General features: G+C 46.0%; 1 protein-coding gene across 3 annotated transcripts in view; it reads right to left on the bottom strand.

Moving 5' to 3' along the window:
• Window positions 1–24816, bottom strand: part of LOC126536440 (cell adhesion molecule Dscam1-like) — a 549544-nt gene that overhangs the window by 110312 nt on the left and 414416 nt on the right. For all 3 annotated transcript variants that reach the window (XM_050183398.2, XM_050183399.2, XM_055074012.2), the window contains exons 14-15: window positions 14139–14270; window positions 9390–9557 (exon numbers count right to left, since the gene is read on the bottom strand). In XM_050183398.2, coding sequence (XP_050039355.1) covers window positions 9390–9557; window positions 14139–14270 — 300 coding nt within the window. The remainder of the gene's footprint in view (window positions 1–9389; window positions 9558–14138; window positions 14271–24816) is intronic.

Below are 24816 nucleotides of genomic sequence, written 5' to 3' on the forward strand. Positions count from 1 at the left end.
GTCGTCAGCTGTCGCTGCCATTCCATCTTCAGAGAGTGGAATGGTTGTCGATTTTTTCACTCCTTTTGGATGGCGGTAGTTATCGGTATCTCCTGGGGCGTGAAGGCCAGTTTTCTCATCGATCCGGTGCCAGCGCGATTAACACGAGATGAGTTCAGTTGTCACCATCTATTCAACGATCACGCGCATCGCTGTTGCTTTGTTAGTTCAACCTTCTTTGTTTAGACAGATCCAGGGACCAGGAAAGGGATTCGGTTCGTAGTCAGCTGGTCTGTATGCTCGAGGAACGAGTTGCGGCCGGAGAAAATGCCAGTTGCGTTTAACTTTTCCTTTTGCTTCATTATTTCCTCGAGTGACGGCTCGCCGCGACTCTGGCAGATCCTCGGAAGCACATACCCGCGATATGAGTCAGATAAGGAGGAATATAAATAATGCGAGACAGCGTCCATCATCAAACCCTGCAATAACCGGTAAAACCATAAATAATATGATTGTCACTCGTTACCTCGTCTCGCTTTTCCCTAATTTTACAGCACTTTTCGTGCAAAATCGCCAACTGGAAGGAAGTTGAGAAAGTAAGCCATCTACTTAGGGAGAGAGCCAAGGAAACAGCCAAACAGGAAGGAAAAGCGAAAATTAACAAATTTAACTGCTTGTGAAAATATTTATGGATCAACATCTCTTTATTTAAAAAGGAAGTAGAAAAAAGGCAGCCGGAAGTGGAGAATAATGCCGTGTGTATTGAATCACGCTTCTACAGTTATAAGTAGCCACTTCTCTGCTGTGCTAATGTGAATGTTTTTCTAACCTTCCGCGGCGGGCGCAGTACTTCTAGAACCTCAGCGTCCTGCGCTCTACGCGGTTGTACGGGACTGGTGACCGCGCATCGTTACACAACTTCCCAAATTGCAACACGGGTCGGTTTTGGCACTTAAATTGGTAGAGCAGTAAATGAGGGATCCAAAAGAACTGTGATTGTTCCGCAAACATATATCTTTCCCTATAGTTCTTCTAGGGCTAATTGCAAAAGTGCTACTAGAAATCTTTCTTTTTTACTTTCGCTTGTTTACTTGTTCTTGCGAGCGTTCTTCCTGAGCTTCTGACACGCGCGAGTCCATTTGATTGGCTTCCTTGTTTGCCAAGTAAAGGAGTGGTGTATCTCACAGGCGTACCTGTGAGGTACACCTTATTTCAATTCTCTTTTGCGGATTTACGCCTCCTTAAGGCGAATGGTGGGCATTATTCACATTTGTACTAGTAAAACTACCTCCACCCCCCCCCCCCTCATTTGCATAGGAAGCGTTATCTTGGGTTGCCCCCCCCCTCGAAAAAATATCCTAGGTACGTGCCTGCTCCATAGGCAACTCCGCAGTGCGAACCGTGTTGTAGTATATCACATCTAGCACCTCACAATACATCAGCAGTGACGTATGTCTTAGTTTTAGAAGCTAAATACCGCTATTCTGCACTTAGGCTAAAAACTGTAACCTTACCTGGTCATTGTGTCTTGGGATAAGAACAAAAGAGAGTTCTGTTTGTGGGTCGGGGCCGCACCTTTCTTTTTATAGTTAGCTGATACGTGTGATAAGGTCATCTGCGTCCGATGACTGGTGCTTGTTCATGCTTGCACTACGCTGTATCCGAGGTAGAGCTCGGGCTTGCGAATACAGCATATACCCGCCCCTCGTAGAATTTCTGACCCTAGTGAAAGGCGAGAAGTGAATGACACGAGACATTCATTTGAGGGATCGCCCGATGTCTGTGTGCAGGCGCGAGTAAGAGCGGGCGCGAGAAAGAAAATCTGGGGGCTTTGGCTTCTTGAATGTATGACTCTGTCTGGGCAACACGGAGGAGGTTTCTTAGTCTGTTGTATGCGTTTGTCCCCTAGGAATGCCGCCATTGCGGAGTGGCGTCGAGTCCGTTTACGCTCCGACTCTAGCTGCCCGCGCGGTGAGACAGTGGGCACAAACGCCCCATTTGGTGATCGCTGTGTCTGAAGGTACGTCGGACAGACTTTATCGCGCCTGCGGCACTAGTGCTCACTCAGTCATACGGAATTAAACCTTTTTTGACCCCCATACGGGGCTCTACCTCAAAAAAAAAAAAAAAAAAAGGAAACTGATTTTTCTAGGGGAGCAGTAAGGACCGTAGTAGAGGCCCGGCCTGCTCTCCTGCTGCAGTATCTTTTCTCTTTGCAGGCTTTTCATATGCTGATGTCCGCGACTTTTCAGGAGCATTCTTGAGTGGTCCCCTTTGAGTGAAATAAATGCACAGCGCCTTAGCAACCGCGCTTGAACGCCACTGACTGATGTAACGCCATGAGCATTATTGTCTTTGAATGCCACACGTTTAGGTTAGGTTTAGGTTAGGTTTAGGTTAGGTTAGGTTAGGTTAGCGTAAAATGCGTTAGGGTGGCGCGGCGTAATCTACCAGTTGGTCCAAGTTGAGTTACTTCTAACAGGATTACTTCTAACTAGCCCCCTTCATTGCTTTACTAAATGTTATTTCGAGTACATCGGGCTTCTACATCCCTAACATTCCTCCGCTTCCTCGTAGCTTATATTTCGTCGACAACATTGCGAAGGCCAGGCACAGAACTCGCACCCTCACGTACGCCCTGAAGAACGGTCTATCTTCACCTGTGTTGGCTGGTCTACGCGGAAACGTCGCCCCTACCGAAAGAACGGCAAGACGCCTCTGCAAGATACTCCGAGCGGAAACGTGGCGACAGATTCGCCTCTTCCGAGACCACATTGCGGCGATATGCGAGGAAACAATGGACCCGGCGGCTTCAACAGCAATGATCAGGTATTTCTACAACTTGGCAGAGTTGCATGCCGAAAGCTTGTGGAAAGGCTCATTCAAGAGCCTCCCTAGAAGAGAAAAGCGTAAGCCTCAAGGAAGCGGTGCTGTCAACCTATCCGGTCGAAACATCCCAGATTATGTGCAACAGACCCTAAATAAGGGACCAAAATACGCAATTGAACCTCCAGTAACGGCAGTACAGTTCCTGGCCATGGTACGCTCAGTCGCGGAAAGAACCCCTGAGCCAGAAAAAGTGACTTGCATCCAAGAAGTTTTGACGGGAGTGTCAAAAAAGAGCCTAGTAGAAAAACCCAAACCTGCAGGAACAAGCAGAGTGACTAGGTACCTCAAGAAAGAAAATCTAAAACTGCTCCTCTCAGACAAAACAGGCGTGTTTGTCGTGATGAACGCTCCTGAATACGAAAAATCCGCCCAAGAAGCGATCCGTAAGAATTTCGCAATAAGCGACATTACGTACAAAGCAATTGCAAAACTGAAAAATGAAGCAGGCAAAACATGTGAAAGCATGGGCTTGACAAGATTGGCAAAGCGCGTGAAAGAGAGCAAAGAACTCACTCTGAAGCCATTTTTCACGGTAAAAACCCACAAAGAGGGAATTCCTTTTAGGACGATTATTGAAGATCGCGGAACATGGCAAAGATGCGTCGCGGACTACCTTCAGGCCTGCTTGAACTCTTTACCCTTCGACGACCCGTTCTTGATCCGCAACTCTGACGAAGTTATTGCAACACTAAAGAGTAGCCCGCCGACGTCTTGTTTTTCAATCGACGTGAAGGACCTGTTCTACAGTGTCCCGAGGCAAGCGGTGGTACAAGCAGTAGAAGCCATCGACACGTTGGGCTACACCAAATTTCAGGACGTGTGCAAGTGCAGTATTTCTAGTTTTGTGAACTTGTTAAAACTGTATCTACATGGTGCGTTTATCGAATATGGTGACAGTGTGTATGAGCAGAAGGATGGCATCGCTATTGGTTCTTGTATAGCCCCCGTGCTTTCCGACTTATTTTTGAGTGTGGGAGACAGGAAACTTGCCGCCTTGTTAGGAGAAACGAACATAACTACCTGTTTCAGATATGTTGACGATTATTTGGTGTGCATGAAAGAAAACCAAACCGATCCATTTAGCGTAGAAACTGTCATCAGCATGTTCAAAAAAGCGCATGAAGGTTTAGCGTTCACGTACGAGACTCCTACCGAAGGCCGATTGCAGTACCTTGATATAAACATTAGGATCAGAGGCTCCCACATCTGCTGGTGCTACAAAACTAGAGGAGAAAAAGAAATCCTGAGGTATGACTCTGGCCATTCTAATACCATAAAAAGAGGCATCGCCAAGGCTTGCATCAGTCAAGCAATTGAAAAATCATGCCACCATGCTGCGAGGGAGAGCATCGATTTGCAAGTAAGCCGCTTAAGAAACAGTGGGTATCCGAACAGCATGGTGGTGCAAATCTGTGAAAACTTGTTGCCCGAAATCAGAGCCAACAGGAAAAGGCAGAAAACACAGCAAAAATTGAAAAAACGCGTGGTGTTGCCTTACATCCATGGCTTGTCACATCGGATAAAAAAGACAGCCCAACGCCATGATGTTCAAGTTCTGTTCTCCGCCCCGCAAAAACTAAAAGGCATGTGCAAGAGGGTGAACGCAGGATCCAAAGAGGCCAACCCTAGTGCTACGGTCTGTCAGACTAAGCACGCGAAAAAGTACGTGGAATGCGCTACTTCAGTTGTTTACCAAATCCCGCTAGATTGCGGGAAAGTATACATTGGGCAAACTGGACGTTGTCTAAATGATAGGTTACGGGAGCACAAATACACGTGTCAGCTTCTGACAGCACCTAGCAACTTGGCCGCACATTGCAAACAATGCAAATGCTCCCCGCTGATAGAAAGCACCACAGTAATTGGAACATCAAAAACAAGAACGGAGCGAGAAATATGAGAGGCGCTTGCGATAGCTAAAGAAAAAGAGATGTGCGTAAGCACTCCGTCCATCGCGCTTATCAGAGCTGAGGTCGAGTTTGCCAGGGCGAACGGGTGCATGTGAACGATGTATGCCTGACCCGAACTATGATCACACGTCGTCACCTTGTCATATCTTATATGTAACCCCTCCCCCCCTCCCCCCCGCTCCATATCTCCTTGTATATAAGCGCGTTCTTTAACAGTATTAAACAGTTGGTAGTTTGCGCTACGTCCGTCCACGTCCTGTCCTTCCTTAATATCGTGTTTGTAAAACTGAGCGCAATATAACCATGAACGTTCACCAACTAGCCCCCTTCATTGCTTTACTAAAAGTCAAGTATGGTGTTGAAGCAAAGGAAAAGAACCCGTATAGCAGAAATCAAAGGGGGAAATCATATAATAATGCAGAGGTGATTAAAAAGTTAATAGAAGGTTATCAAACAAGTGACTCAAAAAGAAGACATCCCAGTAACGAGCCCGATGCTCTGGCACTGCGCCAGCGAACTGATAGGCTTACTGCGGAGTATATATACACTGTCGGGCTAAGCAGCTCACCTAAGGACAAACAGAGCAATACACGTCATCCTCCGTAACCTGCCTTTTCCTCTGTCTTTGGAAACGGCAGGTTTCGAGAAGCAAAAAGAACCAGATGCCTTTTGCGCGACTCACGCATGCGCACAACGCTCGGCTAAACGCGGGAAAGGAGGTGGTCTCGCAATTTTTTTCTGCTTTAGTGAGCACCTGTGCTAAAAACACAAGGTTCGGAGTAGTTGCGTGGCATAGGACTTGCAAATCTACGCACTGGTAGTGACCCTTAAGAGACCACCCTCGGCTTTTTATAACATACAGTAGAATCTCGGTTGACGGAAATGGCTTAGTAGAATTGCCGCTTAAACAGAACGAGAACCTCTAAAGTGGTTGGTTTTGTATTTGGGAATGCAAAAAGTGATTTCGTTAATCGGAACCAAAATTTGCGAAGCTCACTGTAAGCGTAACAACAAAAGCAACCTCTAAAAACTTATCCAGATATGTACATCATCAGAAATTTGCGACACCTGCCATGAAGACACGCAAACAAACCACGTTCCCATATGACCACGAATTCTAGTGACTCCGGGATTGACTCCCTGTGCTACGAGATTTGATTGTATCTAGGGCCGGCACCCGGACTGTACTCGTGGACAACTTTCTGTGGCTATGAAGGGAAAGCTACGGGGGCGGAGCTTCTGCACTTGTTTTAGCGCGCTAAGTAGCCCGCCAACGTTTGACAGTGATTTTCGTTGCTCAGAAGAGACGCTGAATCGGGGCAGCTTCCACGTGCGACGGTTTCGCGTTTGTCTGGACGCAGAAGGAAAAGCCGTAAAATAAGTAAGCTTTAACATCCACTGGTGTTTTGTCTTATTCAACTGTTGCTACTAAGTGTTTGTGTTTTCTCTTCACCAGCTTAAACTAACGTAACTGAAAATGCGGGACTCTTTTCAGGAGCGCTCTCCTTTGTGTGCGCTTTGCCTCCGTAGCTTCCCCTTCAGCCACAAAAAGTTGTCCGCGAGTATAGAAAAGGTCAATAAGGAGATACTGCAACAGTAAACTACAGTCTACTCTGCGAAAGACCAATAAAGAAGACACGCCAAACCCCAAACCATAGGAAAGTATACATAGAAAGGTTTGCTTTATTAAACGAATTATGCTTTTGATGTCGTATAGTTGCTGCAGTGAAAATATTTAGGCATGAATTGTTTTATTCCAGAATAATTCCGTAGGAAAGAAGGCTAGCAGCCAGGACACCTGCAAGGGTACTAAAGATGGTATTGCTGCTCTGTGTGTCAGCTGTTCGGCAATACGGCCGCACCTAGCCATAATGAATGAAGCCGAAGAAGATACCTATACGAACATGTGGACTTTCTTCCACATTGGAGTTAAGTATTGCTAGGGCGCTATAATGTGAAGCTATTCCAAACTTTTCTGTTCGAATCCTGGAATCAGCCCTCCACGATTGGTAAAAAAATTTTGGGGCCACCACCCACTGCGCCTGTTTGTCACGTGATGTCACGAAAACCGCCAAAAACGACCCATCCCATATATGTGTACACTGATTATGCTGACTAGACGGAACAAAAAAATGATAATATCTGGTTCGACATTTCTTTAGCCATTAGCGAAGAAAACGTCGTTTGGCCAATTGCCATCGGTCAGACTTTTTCGGGCTACGCCCAATTTGCCTCTTTGTTACGTGATGTCACAAAACCGCGAAAACGCACCGCGTCAGAAGGATGTGTATGTGTTATAGACGCATTGATATGCTGAACAAAACTAAAGCATTTTCTGCTGGCTGATCACTGTGGCACTGGCTACTCGGAGCTGCCGGGCAGCGTGTATTTATTTGTGTATAATAGAAGATTTTGCGGGGCAGTGTAACGTTGTCGAAACCTTTCGGCACGTATACGACATTGCTCTACCATCACTACTTTGCCGAGGATCCGTTTTAGCGGCATTCTTATCCTGCCGTTGCACGGAGCCGCAATGTTCGACAAGCCACCGCAAGCTAAGTAAGGGGAAGCGGATCAATCGCTAACGCTGGCACCACCCTCCTCATGAGGTTATTTATTTACATTGTGTTAGCTCGGCCCCATCGAACTTCTCTCCATTTGAGGGTGCTTCTCTTCTCTTCTCAGCCAGTTAGATACGAAAGACTGCTCAATGTAGGCAATGTCATTCGCTTTGAAAGCAAAAGAAAGTGACGTCGTATAAGCAAGAAGCGCGTTTGATTGGGCTCTTCAAACAACGCTGCGGGTTACCGCCCGATGCTTGCGTCGGTGGTTACGTAAATTTGACGAGAGAAGATTGGAATAAAAACAGATTCGAATAGTTTTACGTTATAGGGCCCCTAAAGTGCTTATGCTTACGAGCATTTTAGTGTTTCTTGTGAAGATCGATCATGACCTGAGTATAGCACGTTTCAAGGATGAATAGAAAAGCTACGGGGCTCTGTGTATGTGTCTTCGTCACCGAGCAATCGGAAGATATTTCTTTAGCTTGTTTGTCTGCTTATGGTTCCCGCAATATTTATGTGAGCCTGAAATTAATACCACAAAGAAAAATCCCGGACGGTTCGCAAAGAAAGCTTGGCTTTAAAAGCTGGTGGCAAAGGCGCAAGCAGGCATAAATGTGAATGATTTTATTTCTTAGCATTTACAGATCTGGAATGATTTGCAGCACCGCCACTCGCCTCAAAGACGATAAGATTGTAAAACAACATTGAAAATTTTGGCCATCTTACATTGCAGTTTGACACTTTCGATTCCCCTAGCATCACTGCCTGTTATTCTGCCACCGATAGGAGCCGTAAGAGCTGTGTGTTTGTTCTGATACGTCACCAGCACCTTTTCAAAACCGAAAATAATGACCATGCTCAATTCAACAGCTGTCGATGATGCCCAAACCACAGGGCAAACAAGTATGGCTACAATCACTTCTTATTGGTTCATATATTTAACAGTGCTAAGAAGCTGTATAACATACAGTGCTCGACCTTTGCACAGATCTTTCTTAGTAAACGAAACTGCTGTTAATTACAACATATTTATCCGGTCTCCTAAGGTTCCGTTTAAGGAAATTTTACTTTACTGTGGTACACTGAACCTGAAGATGGATGCCCCAACTTTGCTAGACATGTATCTATCTGCTACGCCACAGGGGGCATGCATTATTGCCATGAGCGGATGAAACTGTAGCTATTAAACGACAGTGGCTTCACATTTAATCTCTTTAGGACAGCCGGCATTGTATTGCACATATGGGTTGTCAAAAGGTAGGTTTTTTTGTGTCAAGCCTTTCACCAGCCACCAGAAAATTTGAGGACGCGGAGGTGGACGTGAATGTTTTAACGAACAGGTTGGTCGACTTATCGTTCACCACCAAACTGTACACTCAGTACCCCAGCAAATATTTTAGCAGTACAACTCAGGGACTAGTTATGAATCAATCTCGTTCTGTCTGTCACGTTACGCCTGTCATTTTCCGTTCCATTGAAAGTTGCGCTGGGCTTAATTTCCTTCCCAAGACTCTTTAGTATCCTTCATATCTCGCCATGAAATTCTAGTACTGATATAACGTGCTGATCGCGTATTTTTTCTTCTGCACCGTTTCAACGCATTGACAACCATTCGCTAACTCTTGTTTGTTCACCATACTCTTGGACGTTAAGTTAACGTTGGTCATAATAATCCCCAAATTTGCCCTATGATTTTGTCAGTTAAGGTCTTCAATCATGTGTTATAACTTTCTTCCAGCTTTTCTAATGATAAGTGCCTGCTAAACTAATCCCTTCAAATTTGTTGTTCTGTAAAGGTACCACTGACCTCACTGAATCAAATCATCGATTAGACGTTTGTTAATTACCCTGAATAAAAAACTTACCTGCTACATTTCTTTCTTATTTTATAAAATGGCCCAAAAATAATATTTTATCGAATAGGACATGTTAGTTTCAGGATTAGCAAAAGGGGTTACCAACTTGGTAAAGACGAGAAGCGTCTGAAGCGCAAGGCGGGTCAGACAAGAACCAAGAAATTTGAAGAGACACCCTGAAGCGAGCGCACCTTCCTCCTTTGTGATGACGCTGACCACCTCGCTGGGGTTTCCGTGTCCTAGAGCATTCTCCGCAACCACCCGAAAGTTGTACGTGGTGACGGGATTCAGGTTGCGCACCACGACGGACAGATCGCTGGGGGAGTTGCGCACTGACATTACGTCCGGGGTCCACTGCTCTGCACACGAAAAAAAAATGCACAACGTCACTTCCGGCGGATTAATGACACCTGGTATTCTTCCACCAGCCAGCACCACCTATTCACTACGTTTGACAGTACGCCATGAAAACAAAACAGAGGTTCACAGGACGATAGAGAATTGAAATGCCTTGAATTGAAAGTGCATACCAGATGTCTTGTATTCATCAGTGCCTGACGAAGGCAAGCTCCCCCTGTCGAAACGTTGTCTCGAGAGACATCTTTTGTCGGACCATTGTTGATTAGCACGTCGTTCAAGGTTACACAGCGCTTCTATGGAAGTTGCTAGCTTCTTAACGGAAAAAAAATTTCAAGTAATAAATCATACTTGGGAAGAAAAGGAGGACCGAAGATAAAGAAATCAATGAAAAGCATCGTCGAGCTTTTGTACAAGTGGCAGGATGCTCAAGACACTCGCGCTTAAAGTGCAGTTTCTGTCTACACAATGCGGATTACTAGCAGTAGCCAATAATGATGACGTTAATGGTGAGCGTTTTCTAACACTATTCCTGCTTCTTCCAGCAACCCGATCCTTCACAATCTCTCATTGTGTATTTTGCGTAGCAGAATATGAAAATAGAAAGAGAGGCCGGAGTGGGCGTTTCAGATAATTTAATACGAAACTTTCAGGTACCGCTTTAGAATATTGCGGGGAACATCGCTAGATATATTGTGAATTTGGTATGGTAGACAGTCACATGGAGTCAGATGAAAGAGAGTGAAACCCAGGCACGTACCCAAGGGGGGGCCCGGGGGGGCCCGGGCCCCCCCCCCGAAATCAAGTGGCATACCCCCCCCCGCCCACGCCACCACTCCTCAAACATTCCTAAAACGCCGCCAGATCAATGTTGAGACTTGACAGCTGTTCATCGGTCAGCATTATGCTGCCTTTTTCACTCCTTTTAGATGGCGGTAGTTATCGGCATCTCTTGTAATGTGAAGGACGGTTTTCTCATAGATTCCGCATCCGCGCGATTAAGTCGAGAGGCGTTCAGTTGTCACCATCTATTCAACCGTCACGCGCATAGCTGTTGCTTTTGTTAGTTCAACCTTCTTTGTTTAGGCTGATCCTGGGACCAGGAGAGGGATGTGGTTGTTACTCAGCTGGTCTGTACTCTCATGGAACGAATTGCGGCCGGAGAAAACGCCAGTTGCGTTTAACTTTTCCCTTTGCTTCATTATTTCCTCGAGTTACGGCTCGCCGTGACGCTGGCAGATGCGCCGGAAGCGCTGCCTGGGACCATATACACGTGATATGGGTTAGATAAGGTGGGAAATAAAATAATGTGAAAGAGCGTCCATCATGAAACCCTGCAATAACCCTTAAACCCATAAGCAAGATGACTGTCGCCCGTTACCTCGTCTGTTTTTCCCTAATTGTATAGCACTTTTCGTGCAAAATTGGCAACTGGAAACAAAAATCGCAAGGAGTTGAGGAATTAAGCGATCTACTAAGGGAGAGAGCCAAGGCAACAACCAAACTGCCAAACCAAACTGCCAACCGACCAAACTAATAAAAAGGTTAACCGTTGTTTATGAGAATATTTATGGATCAACATCTTTTTATTTAAAAAGGAAATAGAGAAAACGCCGCCGGAAGTAGAGAACAATTGCTTGTTTTTAATGACGCTTCTACAGTAATCGGTCGAACCGCCTCACGTAGCCGCTTCTCTGCTGTGCTTATGTGGGTGTTTTTCTAACCTTTCGCGGTGAGCGCAGTACGTCTAGAATCGCAGAGTCCTGCGCTCTACGCGGTTGTATGGGACTGGCGGCCGCACAGCGTTACGCGATTCGCGGAACTGTCAAAACTGATCAACAAGGCGAAAATAACTCATATTCGAAACTATAACATGAGAAAGACTGAAGAAGCCGTAAAAAATGAACGCAGCGTGAAATCAGTAAAAGAGAAACCTGGCATAGGACAAACCATGATGTATGCACTAAAAGAAAAGAAGGATAATATCATCAGCAATCTCGAAGATATAGTAAAAGCAGCGGAAAAATTCTAAGCTGACCTGTATACAGTACCCAGAGGAGTCACGATACCTCACTTAGACACAGTAATCAACAGGATACAGAAACTCTCCTATAACTAGCGATGAGGTCAGAAGGGCCCTGCAAGACATGAAACGATGAAGAGCGAGAGGAGAAGGTGGAATAACAGTCGATTTAATCAAAGATGGAGGAGACATAATGCTTGGAAAACTGGCGGCTCTTTATACTAAGTGTCTATCGACTGCAAGGGTCCCAGAAAACTGAAAGAATGCAGACATTCTATTAATCTACAAAAAAGGAGACGTTAAAGAATTGAAAAATTATGGGACCATTAGCTTGCTCCCAGTATTATATAAAATATTTACCAAAATAATCTCCAATAGAATAAGGGCAACACTGGATTTTGTCAACCAAGCGAACAGGCTGGCTTCAGGAAGAGATACTTTACAATGGATCACATCCATGCCATCAATCAGGTTATCGCGAAATCTGCAGAGTACAATAAGCCTCTCTATGTGGATTATATAGATTACGAAAAGGCATTTGATTCAGTAGAGATACCAGCAATCGTAGAGGCACTACGTAATCAAGGAGTACAGAACGCTTACGTAAAAAGCTTGGAAAATATTGCTACATGCGTGTGGTATTTGTTTGTTTGAACGAGGCGCGTAGGCGCCATCACTCCAGAAAAGAGGAGGAAGAACGAACTGGGCTCGCGCTGTGAATCTAACCGGTCAGCGCTGCAACCGTTGTTGTAAATATAATCTGTAAATAGTTTCTCGTCTTACTGACTCGTCCTTCGCGTAAGAATATCTACAGAGGTTCTACAGCTACCTTAATTCTACACAAGAAAAGCAGGGAGATACCTATAGAGAAAGGGGTCAGACAGGGAGACACAATTTCTCCAAAGCTATTCACTGCGTGCTTAGAATTCAAGCTATTAAACTGGGAAGTCTTAGGAGTGAAGATCGACGGCAAATATCTCAGCAACCTTCGGTTTGCCGATGACATTGTTCTATTCAACAACAATGCAGACGAGTTACAACAAATGATTGGTGACCTTAACAAAGAGAGTGTAAGAGTGGGGTTGAACATTAATATGCAGAAGATTGAGATAATGATAAATAGCCGGGCAAAGGAACAAGAGATCAGGATCGCCAGTCGGCCACTAGAGACTGTGAAGGAGTTCGTTTACCTAGGTCAATTAATCACAGGGAACCCTGATCATGAGAAGGAAATTCACAGAAGAATCGAAATAGGTTGGATCGCATACGGCAGACATTGCCAGCTGTCGACTGCAAGCTTACCATTATCATTGAAAAGGAAGGTGTACAATCAGTGCATTTTGCCAGTGCTGACATATGGGACAGAGACTTCAGAGCAAGTTAAGGACCGCGCAAAGAGTGATCGAATGAAGATTGCTAGGCATAACGTTGAGAGAGAAAGAGAGCGGTTTGGATGAGAGAGCGAACGGGTATAGACAATATTCTAATTGACATCAAGAGGAAAAAATGTAGCTGGGCAGGTCATGTAATGCGCCGGTTAGATAACCGTTGGACCATTAGGGTCACAGAATGGGTACCAAGAGAAGGGAAACGCAATCGAGGACGACAAAACACTAGGTGGAGCGATGAAATTAGGAAATTCGCGGGCGCTAGTTGGAATCGGTTGGCGCAGGACAGGGGTAATTGGAGATGGCAGGGAGAGGCCTTCGTCCTGCAGTGGACAAAGAACAGGCTGATGATGGTGATGGTGATGGTGATGATGATGATGATGATGATGATGATGATGATGATGGAGGTGGTGGGCCCCCCCAGAAAAAAAAATCCTGGGTACGTGCCTGGTGAAACCGCTACCCATTTGCATGCATAAGTATATTTCAAACTGCAGCAGCCTCTTGTTCTACCATCATGACAATTATGCGTGCACCTACGTATGATTTTATGTCGGACGTCTGAATTCGCATTGACAAAGCGCATTTTAAATATTCTAAGCTACCATTACAGGCTATCAAAACTTGTAGACCAGTTTAATCTCTAATCACACGTGCCTCTAACTTGAATATACTTCAGTAGGGTCACGATGTAACTGTCGAATACCTTTAACACTGACGTTATGGAATCACGATAACGCGCTCTACTACACAGTACACATATTATACACGCGTCGTCCAGCATGCCGTTTGCCGCCTCTTTAAGTCGTTGATGTCCCAAATATACGATCACGGCACGTTGACTGCGGAGTTGGTGGAACAAGCTGGCCGGCTATAGGCCCAATGTACTACGGCCTTACGAGTGTGCAACTGGTGGGTGTCCTAGTAGTTTTGTTTTCGCCTACAGCAAGGCGCCTAAGCCAGACGATGCTGAGGACATACGTTTGCTCCCAGCAAGAGCACAGCTCCGGTTCCATTCTTGCCAAATAAAGCACACAAACGTCAAACAGGGAGGCCGAATTGACAAAACAAGTGGTTTCGACAGGAGGGAAAGCTTAACTGCGATCTCCACTTTGAGTATCTCGGGGGCACATGTGTTTCACTGCAGTAAATATCACAGATGAGCCACTTACCTGAATCCCGCTTGTACTGGACGATGTAGCTGGTAAGGGGAAGGTTACCGCTGTACGGTTGCATCCAAGACATCGTCACACTCTGACTGGTCACCTCTTTAATGTTCAAATTTCGGGGGCTGTCTGGCTTCTCTGGAAGTGAAGAAAAAGTTGCCTGTCACGCACAAGGCAGAAATGGCGTTTCGAAAAATGTGGCACGAAGCAACAAATTACGTGTCGCCAGGGCGGGCACGGTGAGTTGGCAGGAACCACATAAATGTTCCTTCTTCTCCCTAATATATACTCATATTCCGCACCGGTAATAAATTAAAGTGCACGAAAGCTAGCTCTTCATTGTACGCCATGAATGATATCCCCGTAATCGGTGCAAGAAACTTTCGTCACGACATATCACAGATATGCCGTTAATTATCCACTGCATAACGCTACGACAAGCGTCCTCTGTCACCTTGTGCAATAGCAAGTGGCGAGGTGGATTAGCGATATCGCGTGTCCTTTTTTATTGAGCTTGGAACAGCATGAGCAGTGCCACGGAGCTTCAAAATTCTACCTCATTCTACATCAATACTGTCTTCAAGCGACGGCACTCATTAGCGAATCGACAAGAAATTGCTTAAAAGAAACCTAAGTTACGCAGTTACCCACTTAGAGCATCATAAATGTTGACTAACAGCACCAGATTCTAAATAAAGCACCAATAATGAAACTTAAAACAGATTATATAACTGCACCGGCTTTTTTTTTTACCCTAAATTACAAGCAAGCTCAAGCACTCGAGAACAAAGCAATGCAGTGCGAGAGAGTAACTTGCACAGCCGGAGGAAAATGCTGCACCCTATTTGACTCGCAAATTGAGCCCCAAGGCTGTGTTGTAACTGCTTGGCGTTTGGACATCGTTAAACAAAAGCGGACGACGCGCTGTACCAAACAAAGATCTCTAACGTTTAGTTTTTTTGTGCCTTACCATTACTTTTCCTTTTTTCCCGCTCCTTCGCTGAAAAGTGGGCTCGGAAAGATTCTTCGAAAGTGTTAACGCGATAAACTTTGCAGCGAAAACATTGTCTGCGAAGTAATTATTCACGGTCATGCTCACTAGCGGCAAATCTGCATGGTAATTCCTCCGCGCTCTCGGAGCGCCAGTCCTGTTTAGCAAGCTCTGCTTTATTAAAAACGCTAGCGACAGCAGTCGAAGAAACGATGGGACGTCTTTTAAAATTTACACTTGCGCCAATGCGTCGGACACGTGCAAAATGCTGTTGCTATGGCCGCTTCGTGACAGCGCTCCCGAGGGCCATCGCCCCACGTTTGCGAAAACCCGGTGTTGCGTGTGAAGACACATCTTGCAAAGGCGTACGGCAGACGCACTCGAACAGTCGCCGAAGAAGGGTAATGATTAAGAAGGAGAATGCTGGCGAAAATACACGAACTCGTGGAAGTTGCTTGAGGCGTGGTCGCGTATGCAGAGCAGGTCGATATCGGCGAGATGGAAACATGTGGCGCGGCTTCGTTTCTAAGCACAGAAGTCCGCGTGCGTCATTCCCTTTGTCGTTATAGGCATTCGCGCAAACGTCAGCAAAGAAAAGTTGGCGCTAAGGCATGCGCACGTGATTGGCACAACGCAAATACTCAGGCAGATCGCTGCCTAGCGAACAATCCAAACTTCCCTGATGCGGGGGCAGCAAATACGGTAGCCAACGCGAAGCCGGTGATTCAATTTGGGATCAAGGGAAGAGATTAGCTATGTAAATAACGCAGACAACGACAGGACAATATGTACATTGTGTGTACGAAGGCTTGAAGCTGCTTATTGAGCAAATCTACGAATTTATTCAGGTGTCGAGTGATGGAAGCTCCGGAATCGCGGAAGGGCGGATAAGAACTGCTCAGGCGTCCCTACAGCCAAATGTTGGGTAATCGATCCCTGAAGCAGCTATCGCTTGTTTTCAAAAAAGTAGTCGTGCGGGTGTCAAATGGATATCTTCCCTGGCAAATGATCACACCGCTGCTCGCTTACTCGTACGACTTTTTTTAATCCGCGCAGCTACTTCATAGACAAAGTGAAAGAGCATATCGGATTTAGGAAGTTCATAATTGTGTTTAAAAAAATCAGGGACAAGGAGCAACTCTTTCGTGTTTGGATGGAGAACTGTCGTTCACTAGGAACGTCAAACAATAAACGAATTTTGACAAGAGTGAAATTGCTGAACAAGAAGGACGCTCTTGAGAAAAGCTACAACTTTTGACAGAAATCCGGAGAGTGCAGAAAAGCCTTACTGCGAAACATCTCACAAAACTCAATAAGGGCAGCCAAGACTACCTTTAGTTGTTATTGAGCAGATGGTACACACTGCTCAGCACCCTGATTGGAAGAATATAAGTTTGCGGTTTATTGCATCACGAATCGCAGTAGCGGGAATATTTTGAAGTTTCATGCTTGACTGTTTGGTAAGCCCTCTTTGAGATTGAATTACCCTTTCTTTTTATCATGTACTTCTTGTCAAGCCATAATTTTATTTCACAGTAAACAAACATGGCGGAAATTGTAAATTTTACTAGTTATTTCTGCTCTCGAACTCTGTTTAACGAAAATTCTACAGTAAATGTGTGGTGAGGACGGCAGCTTAAAACCTAAACTCTTTCTTTCCCGATTGTCCAAGATAGCTCACAGTGTGAGCTATGTTTCTGTAGCGCCTTGTGTTGGTACTTCCTTTTTACGATACACAGTGTAAATCGATCAAGGTGTGTTTTAGCTTGGTTCCACTTGTTGTTAGCAAAGCGTAACGCTTGTGGCACTTAGCCCCAGGCAATATGTGTTCTTTAAGAAAAGGGATCTCTAACACTACAAAAATGTTTTGCCGTGTTTGTTTGTTTTTGTGCGTAGGTGGTGTAGAACGATACACGGCCCCTTTCTATTCCCTACTCTATTCCGGCAAAGGTGGAAAATGCTACGCAAACAGAATTTCTGCAGGAACTATAGAAGGCAACATAACACAGAACGAGGAAGCACATAGCAACATGAAGTCGAAGAAATGTGATATGCCAAACAGAAGTTCGCGCCTGTTCCCGGAAGAGCAATACCCGGTTGCGCATCTCAATGTTCTGGGAAGTAAGAGCGCACTCAGATGCTAAAAAGAAAAAAGGGCGGCGAAGAATCGAGGATAGAAATAAAATAAACTTCTTTCACACGTCTGGCTGCGCGTGGGTATACGAAGAAACAGACATGCACACGCAAGAAAGCAAACGAGCGCCCAGTGCCACACGCTTCGTGCCACTCGAGCGCGCACGCGAGCGACCCAACCGATCGCGCGTGCGACGCCTATAGTTCGGCAACGCGCACTTTAACGTCAGGCTGCGGCAACAGCTGTTATTCAACACGTATTGAAGAGACAAGAAGACAGGGGTGGCAGGCGGCAAATACGGACGAAAAGAAAGAGCTTCTTCATTTTGGCTCAAACAGGCAAACCAGAACAGCCGAACGCTCCAAGAAGCAACACAAATGCAACGGCGAGACAAAGGAAGTCGGCGCAAACACAAAAGTCGGCGGGAGCTCACGCGCGCGGCGCTTCCGACAACGAAGCGAGGAGGCGGCTACACGCGTTTAGCGACAGAGCAACAGCAACAGCAAGCGCAGTATAGCAGCAGCACAGCGGCAGCGAGGACGACAACGGCACAACAGCTCGGAAGCAGTCCTGCTGACTCGGCTTTTTTTCTCGATGGCGAACACACGCACCGGGGGCACCGACGGAGTTGTGCGCTTTCAGCAACGCTGCACTTCCCATTTCCCCGCGGAATTGTCCCGCCGGGCTGGCGGGCTTTCAGCGCTGCCGGAGGGCCGCACGCTGCGTTTTATTCTTCGGTGCGGGTTGCCATTGCTCGTGCGTCCCCGCGTTTCGAATCCTCGCCACCACTTCACCACCCATTCCTCATTCCCTCATCCTTTTCCACAGAACCCGTGCCCACGAACCCTTGAAACTCGTCTGACCCAACATTGTACGCTTTCCTTTTTGTTAGTATTATTATTTTCAACTTCCCCTTTTCATCTGTTTGCCTCTTATTTGTCAGGGGAGTGCGGTTCGCTGCCCTGCTTCTATCACCGGTCCGCATGCTCGAAGCTCGGTTCGGACTCGGATCAAATTCTGGCGGCCCGCCTCCTCCTCTCCTCTCCACCTACGCCATCGTCCAGGACTCACCTACTGGTCTCTTCTCCTGTTGCACGGCTCGAATAGCCTGAAAGGGCAAGCGGAACAAGTGGGCTCTTTTCGTGAAAAGCGTTTTTGGCTGGCGACCGGAAAGATAACATGTCCAGGAATGGAGCGGAATTAATTCCAAACTAGACATCCGGCGGCTCGACCCGCAGGCCATACTTCTTTCCTGTTTACTTATATTTATATTAATGTTCCAATCGGCTGTCACTGCCACTTCAACTTCGTTCTTTCATTTCTTTTTCTGCGCGGGCGTATTTTTTTTATTCTCTTTACTCCAAACGAACCGTTTTGGCAACAGATAGCGTGGAGTCAGCATTGCATGAAATTTGTGATGCCTAATTTCGTTTTGCGCAATCTACTCAGAGTACTTGCAGTACTACGTGCGGAAATAACAAAAACAGTCATGCACTCGCGCTAAGCGACGCACTTAACTCGATATTGCATCTTAGGCTCTCCTTTCGAAAATAGGCTTCCTTTTATTTTTGTAACTGAATAGCCTGAAGTTCTTCGTTTCGTACTGCACACACTAGCTATATGTGCGCTATCGTAAACAGCTGCCTCTGTGAGGGTCCCCTTTCCCCCACACCCAGTGTAGGGTAGCAAACCGGATGCTGTTCTGGTTGACCTCCCTGCCTTTCCTACCCTTGCTTTCTCTCTCTCTCTCTTACCTCGTATACTCGAACGAACTTCGCAAGAGCTACAGACAACCTACATAAGCATAAAGATGCAACTGCGGTGCCATCGTCTTCATTATACGTGACGCGCCAATGTGGCTTAGTGGTTACGGCAGTCTGTTGCTGAGCACGCGATCAAAGATAGATTTCCTTACGCAGCGGCTATATTTAGATGATGCCAAAATGCACAAGCGCACATATACTTAAATGTATGTACATGCTAAAGCACACCGTTGGCAAAAGTTAATCCAGAGCCCTTCACTACGGTGTGTCTCACACCTTCGACGTTGCTTAGTGGCGTTAAACCTCACAAATAAATCTTCAGTTCACGTAAAAACACACTGGTTACAATAGTTTGACATTGAGCGTTCACGAAGGAGAAGAAGGCGACGAATTTTTGAAAAGTATCCTGAAAAAGATAACTGTTTGTCCGTCGAAAGTGGCGAAGGGCGCAGAAGTTCTGCTCTGCTCTTTTCAACAATTCGCTGCACGTTTCGACGGCCTTTTTTTAGACATCTAACTCATCTAAGCAGCAGTGAAAGTCCAGTTTGTCTTAAAGTACATGGATTTGGCACCGCAATGTCCCGCTAGTCGATAGTTTAATTTTGCAGTTGCGTCTTCCTGGCTTTCTTATTCATTGTGAAAGGTTAAAGGGGAGAGGGGGGGAGACAGGATGAGTTCGCGCAGTCTTGTTGAAACGAAAAAGACCTGGGGCACAGCCAAGAAGCCTCAATAAATTTATAAATCATTGGTAAGCATGCACCAAAAACAACGACAGCTGATAGGCGGAAGGCCATTCAACTCGCCGCAAATTACCACTCCCTGCATCCTCGAGTCTGAAGAACAGGGAGCTTGCTCCGAGGAGGAAGACAAGCAGTAAAGTCAATTCGCCTATTTTGTAATGCACTCGCAATGCCAGGCATTGTACCTATAGCTTTCCACAACGCTCCCTTCTTTCGTGTCTTCAGGCAAGCTGTTAATGTAAATGAGCGCGGAATCATACGGAAAGGGCAGGGAGGTGAAACGACCAGCAAGCGAGAATAAACCGCATCGACCAGGCTATGCTATAACCGCGACACGTAGCGGCCTTCAAGTGTAAGGCTTATCATGGAAGGACGTTCTTTACTCGTTATCAGCGGCTATAAAAAGAAGCGCAATAGACCCATCGCCGTGTATGGAAGCCTGCCGTGTCGCCGGCGCTGTGAAACGGCACAGGCGGCACGGTAGACTGATTTTGCAAGTCGGAGATTCTACATTTCAACTCAACCTTTACGTTTCTTCACGCAGCTGGAGACGGCAAAACGTTAGTTGTGACCTGCCACCCGTAATATGTTCAATGAAGTTGGATGACCTTATCAGGCGAGTCAGCACTCCTGTCTGTCGTACTTCTTGTAGCGGTTTGCCGAAGGCTTCTTTGCGCGCCACTCCTCCAGCGTCACTGTTCTCATCGGAAGCACCGGCGAGAAATACAGGCCTCGTGAAAACCGCTATCACTTCTACGTCCGAGCTCGAGGCTGACGTCAGGTGTAAAGTCAATATCAAAGCTCCTCCATGGTCCGACATGATGTCCAGACATATATCCCGTCTATCCAACTACATTCCGCCTCCACGCAGCACTGTTTCGTAGGCCTCGGGATCGGGGACTGTCATTGCGCCTAGACTCCCGTAGTTATAGATGCCACAGAGAGTCTTTGAAACTACCGCGAGCATGTAGAAGAACGAAATTACACAGAAGCACGCTAATTCAGCCCACCAGCTCTTCCCGTTTTTCTCCTTTTCATCTTTCATTCGCCTTTCCCTCTTCCGCAGTGCAGGGTAGTGAACAACGCTCAATCTGACTAACCTCCCTGCTGTTTCCTTATGTATTTTCTTTCTCTCTCTCTATCTTTCTTAGCCCACTTCAAGGATTGTGTTTTAACTAACTTCAAGATCCTAGAACGCAGACCTCGCCATTCATCCAAGTTCAGAAGGCACTATTCACGTTTCAAACATAAAGGGGCCTTCGTTATTAACATGTCGTTGGCAATATGTCATGTTCCCTGTGCGTGTGCTCATTCAGAGAACGCCCCCCTGCGTTCTTTTTCTTCCATCCTCCTCCATTCTCTATATAAAGCAGTAAACCACACCCTTTTCTGCTTTACCTCTCTACTGTCGCCTCCTATACATGACAAGCACCTCACGGAAGTACTCACGGTTCCGAGCAAGGCAAATCTAAACACAAAGAAAAGTGAATTTTTCTGAAGAAATTTTGTATTCTTAAGAAAAACGTTTGACGGCCACACCAAGACCCCGAAAGAAGAGTAGGTTCAACGTATACGCCAGCTTGTGAAACCCCACGACGTGCACGCACAGCGTGCCTTTCTCGGATTACCGGGTCATTTCAAAGCTTTCATTCCCGGGTGTGCCACAAAGATTAAAAGCGTGACAGTCCTATAGAAAACAGAAGTTCCTTTTATATGGCGAAACTAATGTGACGCGACCTATAATTACTTGGCACAAACCATTTCATCGAATTCTGTTCTCGTTCTTCCTGGTTTTAGCTTTCCGTTCGAACTCTGCATGGATGCCTCACATTTTGGAACCGGTGCTGTACTGTACCAGAGGCACCTGACGGATCATCGCCAGCTGAAAGTTAGATATTGACACGTGTACTTATACTTAACAGGCAACCACGTTTCGTCGCCTAACAAATGTTATCGCACAGCGCGGGACGCGTCTGCATGTATCCGAAGTTTCTGGAAAGTTATCGATGCTTCTATCCGCTGTCTGTTGTCGCCGAACCTTGTGTTATCTGATTTCATCGCGTGACTCGAATGTTGTAGAACTTTGTGGAAGGCATGCGGGTCCCAACGATTAGTCTGGAACATTCGACGACTGTTGTATAAAAGCCGACGCGCTTGACCCGCTGATCAGATTTTCGACGATCGCCGAGCGTGTTCGCCGCTATCGTTGTGCTATAAGTGTAGCCTGTTTTGTGGGCACAGGTTCGCCCAATAAAAGTTCGTTTTGTCGTTCACAATATTGCTACTGTGTTATTCAACGTCACCACCACGTGACAATATCATGCTGACACATCTTCGAAAGCTCAACACAATTACCCTACTACCGAAAAAGACAGTAGCGGTGGTCATGGGTCTTCATTATTGCCGATCCTACTTGGAAGGGCACTATTATAAGTTATTCGCCGATAATCAAGCGCTCAGCCACTTCTTAAGTTTGGCCCAACCAAAAGGACGACTTGCGAGATGGATAGCCGAAATGAAACAATTCATTTGCGACGTCGCTCACCGGCCTGGCGAGAAACTCCCAGATACAGCGTCCTGTCAAAACCCCAAATGCAGGGAATAGATCAGCATGAGTACATAAATTAATTGTGTATTTGGGAAGGCACTGAAGATATGGAACTGCGGAACCGGAATCTTCATATTCCTGAATCAGACGTGGCCAATATTCTGAGACTTCAGCATGACAGCCCCGAGTTGGGTGGTCCCGACGAGTTCTGGAACACCTGCTGGAAAATATCGAGCAAATTTACGTGGGATGAAAGATTTTCCACGAAGAAAGATGTTAACAGCTATGTCCGAACTTGCCATGAATGCGAACTCAACGAGGCAAAATACAGGGCGTGCGGAAACAAGATGGTAATTTCCGACTATTCTGCGACTCCATTCGAGGTAGTTCGCCTCGATTTTGCTGAGCTACAGAAAAAGAAGAAGGGAATGAAAAGGGCACAGTTTTTTTCAGTTGCCATTTATGAATGTACGAGCATTGTATTATCAAAAGCGGGAAAAAAAGATTCAAACACTGTTATTGATGTTTAACGAACGCGAAATGTTTCGGAACACAAAAGTGGTAGTCGCTGATAATGGCGCTGCCTTTCACCGCAAACAACTTACGGAATGGTCTCATGAAAATTCGACAACGATTGCGACACTCCCTAATGCGAAATGTTAGCGCAGCTATATACGTGTTTTCAGTTCACTATATATTGGCTGGCGCGGACAATCCGCTTCGTGTGGCGCATTGCAGACGAAGCGAAGTGGGCGCAACTACCTCGCTACACGGGAGAACACGAGAAAGCACGTAGGCGACGCGTGGGGTGATTCACAGCAGCCGCAGCAGACAGATCTCCACTCATGCAGTGCTTTGTTTCCATATATGATATCGGTGGCGTCATTGGTGAACTGATGACGCGCTATCGCTGGCGCCATCTCGTAGCGATAGTCGTTGCAAAGCCAGACTTGCGCGGCACCGTGCTTTTTTCTCACGGTTTCGCCATACGCTCCTCCTCCGCTTTGTGTCTCATGGTTCTGCTGTAACGTCCTTCTCCGCTTTCTTCCTTGCGCTCGCCTCGCAATCGCCGTCTTTCATCCACACTTCGCCTTTGCTTTTTCATCCTTCGCTGTGCTCGTTCGCTCGGTTACGAGGACACCGAGGGACCATGTCAACGCTCGCCGCAGGAACGGGCGCCTGAGAGCTGCGCTCTAAAATGCGCTAAATGCATTCGCCTCCATACCACCCGGATGCGAATGCATTGGCAGAGAGGGTCATTAGATATGTAAAAGAATTCATGCCGATGTACCTGAACTTCAAGGGTGGGTGGAGATGCTATTTAGCAGCCGCCGTAACACACCACAACACTTCTCATGCCACCGATTTTGGCTGTAGTCCGCACTTAGCAGCCTGTAGAAAAAGCCAGTGGTTTCCAGCCGATGCTGCACTGGGGTTACCTGAACATTAAGTACTTAATGAAAAATAAGTATGGCCAGACAAGCAGCATCGATACCAAAATGCAGTGAGGAAAGGCTCGGATAGACGTCACGGAAGTCTTATGCCAGGTATTGAACGAAGGCCGTCGTCCTCGTGCGAGAACGGATTCAAAGACCCAAGGCACTGTTCATAGGCCCTTACCCCGTGACAAGGAAATCCAGACAGCAAGGAAACATAAAAACCGTATCTTATGAAACAATGGAACAACAGAAATGACTGCGATTGAAGATGTGGCCCCTTACCATCGCAGTAGGGGTGTAAGCAAGGCCGGGGAGGATATAACGGTGCAATCACCAGAAAACGAGAAGGCACAAAGTCGAAGAATGAGGACAAGGTAGTTGGAGGCAGAATAAACATGGATTCCGATATAAGTACGTCTCTTTTTTAGGAACAACATTACAATACTCTTTCTCTCTCCCTTTCATAGCGACCACTTAGAGATAAAGCCAGAATAAGAATATCAGTTACAAATTTTGGAAATGATTCGGTGCTACCCTAGTTTACGACGTAATTTCACAATCTTTAGTGATGCTAGCTGTTTTTAGAGTTTAACAAGGTCGCGTTTGTCACTTTCTTCAGTAACGATAATATATTTGTTAAACCATAGAAGTATTCACTCTCACATCTTTGGTTATCCCGCAAGAATAGTGGAAACGATGAACTTTTGACTCATAAGGAGCACGGCGGAAACCGCTGTTAACTAGTCAAAAATTTGTTATGACGTTGAATCGTCTTCCCGTATCGGTTCCTTCAGGGTTATAACACTTGTAGTCATCTTTGAAAGGTGTAAGAAAATATGATATTTGTAACTCATATGAGCTGGAGAAGTAAATGAATTAATTAATATATAATTCGCATGTTTGGACCTACTTTTAGCACTCTGCACTGCTTAATTGATTTTCTCTTTTGATTTCATTTTGATTTTATACGGACATTTTGATAAAGCCAACGAACAGAAGCGGAATGAGGATATCTGTCTCCTGGCTAAGACTTGAATGGATACCCCACTGTGGGCTCAATCTTCAACTG

This window comes from Dermacentor andersoni, chromosome 4 (genome assembly GCF_023375885.2).
Source record: "Dermacentor andersoni chromosome 4, qqDerAnde1_hic_scaffold, whole genome shotgun sequence".
Classification (NCBI taxonomy): domain Eukaryota; kingdom Metazoa; phylum Arthropoda; class Arachnida; order Ixodida; family Ixodidae; genus Dermacentor; species Dermacentor andersoni.